Source organism: Myotis davidii, unplaced genomic scaffold (genome assembly GCF_000327345.1).
Source record: "Myotis davidii unplaced genomic scaffold, ASM32734v1 scaffold170, whole genome shotgun sequence".
Classification (NCBI taxonomy): Eukaryota; Metazoa; Chordata; class Mammalia; order Chiroptera; family Vespertilionidae; genus Myotis; species Myotis davidii.
The window spans coordinates 2,280,097-2,284,462 of record NW_006282528.1 but is presented as its reverse complement, the minus strand read 5'-3'; the positions used below and the strand labels follow the sequence as shown (position 1 = coordinate 2,284,462).

The 4,366-nt window shown below is 65.7% G+C and overlaps 1 protein-coding gene across 1 annotated transcript in view; it reads right to left on the bottom strand.

The window, feature by feature from the left end:
- The window catches only part of URB1 (URB1 ribosome biogenesis 1 homolog (S. cerevisiae)), a 44,771-nt gene that overhangs the window by 2,744 nt on the left and 37,661 nt on the right, over positions 1-4,366 (bottom strand). Inside the window, 5 exon segments of the mRNA XM_015560267.1 lie at positions 589-997; positions 1,686-1,960; positions 2,306-2,412; positions 3,063-3,174; positions 3,536-3,696. Coding sequence (XP_015415753.1) covers positions 589-997; positions 1,686-1,960; positions 2,306-2,412; positions 3,063-3,174; positions 3,536-3,696 — 1,064 coding nt within the window.

The following is a 4,366-nucleotide window of genomic DNA, read 5'->3' as shown; positions in this document are numbered from 1 at the left end:
TCACTGCCCAGAGCCAGCTGCTCCCTTTACAACCGACACGCGGACCCGCCCAGGGTGGCAGGAAGCGAGTGCTGGGGGGCGGGGCGGGGGGCAGAAAGGGCCGGAACGTCTCCGGAAACCACGGCTGATGGACAGCTGGGCGGAGAGCCCGAGGGTCCGGTGTCCCCCGGGCACAATCACTGCCCTCGGAGACCAGTGTGCCCTCCGGCCCCAGGCAAAGGCGTGCGGCCTGCGCTGCCTCACGTGGTTCAGACACAAGTGGAAGGCCTGCTCCTGACCAGCAGGTCTCGGGGCTGAGGCCACAGCTGCCTTGCTGCCGACCTCTGGGTCCAACCAACGCACCTGTCCCCGCTCAGGGCGTGCGCAGAGCGATGTCCCGCCCAGGACCGGAGGACGGAGCTCTCCCGGGCCGGGTGTGTGTGTGTGCGCACGCGCGTGTGTGTGAAATGCTGACGCTCCCAAGGAGGGGCGTGGACAAGGGGCCTGGGCAGCGGGCGGCAGAGGCAGGTCAGGGACAACCGGTACTTTCTTAGGTCGAGGTCACGGAGACACATTCTTTCTTCAAAACAACCCCCGACGCTGGACTCAGATGTCAGGGTGGACGGGCTCCTGCCCAGGGACCTGCCCAGCAGGTGTTAGTTCCCAGGCCCGTGAGGCTGATGTGGGAGGGGAACAGCGACGACAGGGGCTTCCTGGCGTCACCCGCACGGCGGCAGCTCTGCCCGGCTCACCAGGCCGACTGCTGAGGGCGCGGTGGCCGCGGACAGTGAGAGGGGTGGCCGTGGCCCAGGGAGGGGGGCAGCGGGCATACCTCAGGTGCTTCGCCAGTGCCAGCAGGACGTACAGGAACTCGTTGACCAGGTGCAGGGCCAGCAGCTTCGGGGGCGCCTGGGTTCCAGGCGGGCTGCCCGCCTCCGCGCCCCTGCCCCTCAGGTTGGTCACCCACAGCGTGTGCAGCAGGTCGATGATGCTGGACAGCAGCTGCGTCTCCAGGAACCTGGACGAACAGCTGCTCAGTCACAGCCCCTCCCACCGGCACCTGCGAGGGGGCGGGCCCTGGAGCGGAGGACGAGGTGGTGTCCGTCCCTCCCAGAGGGGGTGGGGGGTGAGGCCCAGCAGGCGTCCCAGCCCCACCGTCCCACTGGCTTAGCCCCCGCAGCCCACACAGGTACAGGGTCCAAGTGGGAGCAGGCGCCTGCCACACCCCCAACTTCACACAGCACGGCAGCTGCTGGCTTCATGAGAACTCCCTTCCCACAGCCAACAGCCAACAGCCACGCGGCCGCCCCAGGCCGTGTCTGCCAGCCGGTGCCCAGATGCACTCCTTCAGCGATGACAAAATGCTCCCGAGATCGCACCAGGGCCTGGCCGCCCTGGCTAGTCTGAGAGCAAGGTGAGCCGGGCAAGTCCCTCGCAGAAGTGCAGTCTGGGACGGGATGCCACCCTCCAATTAGGAGACGGTGAGGAATTAGATCGGCTCTGGACTGACTGCGCCCCTCCCCGTTCCTGTGGAAGCCCTAACCCCACGTGGCTGTGGCTGGGCTCAGATGAGGTCAGGCGGGTGGGGCCCGCAGTGGGATTAGTGCCCTGTGACAGGAGAGACTCTCCCACGTGAGGATGCAGAGCGGTGGCCGTCCGCGAGACAAGGACAGAGGCCTCCCAGAACCCGCCCACTCGGGGCTCACCTGCCCTCCAGCGCGTGCAGGACCCAGGTCAGGAGGCTGTAGTCCCGCAGGAGCTCGTAGGCGGCCCCGGCGTCGCGGGCGGCGCTCTGCAGGATCTCCAGAACCCAACCCTGAAACCCAGGACGAAGCCGTCCGTGCTGACGGCCCGCAGCCTGCACACCTCCGCGTTTTTGATGACTGTTGAAGACACCGCGCCGGGCGTACAGCTGGTAGCAGTGCTTGTCGCGCAGGCCCTGCCGCAGGAGCCCGAACAGCCACTCCCGCTCGGTGCTGTGCTGCGGCCGGAGACAAACGCCTGCCCGTCAGAGCCGCGGCTGCACCTCCAATTCACGTGGGGCACTGGGCAGCCGGCCCCCCGCTCCTAACCAAAACCCTCCCATCACCTTCCACTCGGAGGACAGGGGCAGGGGCCCTATGAACGCGCGTGACCTTGACCCCACGACACAGGGAGAGACAGTGATGAGAGCAAGTGGAGACTGAGGCTGCCGGAGATGAGCCATGGACGACGCCCACTCCCCCACACAGGCCCGCGTGACCGAGCGCCGGCCCGACCTGCTAACACGGCACAGTCGTGCGCGTCGTGGTCACAGCTAGGAAGCCGTGCGGAGCGCGGGCCTCACCTGGAAGTCCGAGCTGTAGAAGAACTGGAAGAAGCCGGGGACCTTGCTCATGTTCAGGTCCTCGTGTGACAGCAGGAACTTGTTGATCTTCAGGTACATGTGCTCCTCTGGACAGGGCAGAGGGGCGCTTACACCAGGCCCGTGGGCACCGCCTGCTGCAGCGGGCGCACGGGCGTGGGCAGACACGGACCCCGCCTGCGGGTGCTGCCCTCGCATCCCAGCTACTGGCTCTCGAGCACGGAGTGCAGCCAGACGCTGGGTCTACACTGCACACAAGCTTCTTGGGGCTCAGAAACCACTGCAGGGACCGCACCCCCGCCTCTGCCCTGTCATCGTTCCTGCAGAAATGCCAACCGGCCTGGGCGGAGTGGACCAGGCCCCACAGACCGTGCAGGGCCAGCACCCACCACCGGCTCCCAGTAAAGGGGCTAGACGCCCAGGGCCACTGGTCCCGAGGGCAGCAGGTGACATGGGCAGACACCTCCTCCCCTGCCGCTTCCCACCCTCGGGTCAGACTCCGCCCGCAGCGACCCCGTGACCGCAGGTCTGACCTGGGCACCCTGCACCGGCCTCTCACTCAGTCTTCCTGGGTTTGGTCCCACAGGGACCCTACAGCGCCTCCTCGCAGCCACCAGCTCTCCCGTCGGCCCGAGGCCCCGGGGGATGCCCTGGCCATCCTCCCTCCTCGTGGCGGACCCTGCTCAGCCTCCACGTTCCGATCCCGCCTCACCCTCGCCCTCGCCCTCGCCTCTGGTACCTGGCTTCAGAATCTGCAGGGCGGCTTTGGCCACGAAGAGCGCCAAGGTGAAGGTGAGCCTCATGTTCTGAGTGCGGATCCCGTTCCGCACGACATCCAGCAGGTAGAGCACCTGGAAGCAGGAGAGAGCGTCTTCGGACCCGGGGCCAGCCTGGCCCTGCGCAGCCTCAAGCACAGCCCTGCAGGCGCCTGCTCCCCGCGTCCCAGGGTCGCACATGGCCAAGGGCAGAGAGAGCCCTGGCTCCAGGCTGACGATCCAACCTGCTCCTGTCCTGCCCCCGGGCATCGTGGCTGGACAACAGCCGCCTTAAACACCGAGTTTAAACCAAAGGAAGAGCCAGAGGCAACCGAGCCGCTTTGCCCATCGACGACGTGAGGGTGTGTGTAAGGGGCGACCCGTCTGGCTGCCCGCACGCCCCGCAGGAGGGACGGGGGTCTCCCGGCAGCTCGGCCTGCAGCCTCGGCCCACTCACCTGGGGCTGCTCTCGGAACCGGGCCCCCTCCACGTGTGAGTAGTAGGCCGCCAGCACGGAGTAGGCGGCGGCTCGCATCTGGGGGTCATAGCTGCTGAGGGCCGCGGCGGTCAGGCCCAGAGCGTTGGAATCCACAAACTTTCGGCAATCCACCACAAGCTCTACGGGAAGTGAAACAGCGTGAATTACACACGCATGCACCGACTCCATGATGCTGTGTGACACGCGAATTAAATGTCCTTTGCAGCTCACCAACATCAGGTACGTGTGCTAGAAACTGCCATAAATTGATTAGTAGCATAAACCCTAAAGCAACACACACACACTGTAGCTAAAAGCCAAGGAAAATACAGTTGTATCAACACATTAAATGGAAGTGACATATACATTCCAATGAAGAGGCAGAGGTGGTGAGATCAGATAAACACGCAGAACCCAGCGCCTCTGCCCACAGGAAGCCACTCCAGCGCTGCGGGGCGGGTGAGAAGTGAGGACGAAGGGCACTCAGACCCCGGGCTCCAGCAGGAGGTCACGGTTAACCGGCCTCTTCCCAACGGAGGGAAGCAGCCCCAGAGCCTGCGAGGCATCGACGGGAGTAAACGCAGCACGCGGGGGAGAGGTGCAAAGATGCACGTGTGACCTGTCGGCTAGCACAGTGGGTGGGTCCCTCTGGGATCGATGCTTGCTCACTGCCTGCCAGCAGGCGGGCACTTCGGTGGTCATGACCTTCTCCGAGACAGCGGGTCCCCACGTGTCGTGAGGAAGGCCGTGCTGTGCTGTGCTCTTCCCTGTCGCTGTGAAGCCAGGGCCTGGTGACCAGAAGGGCCCTGG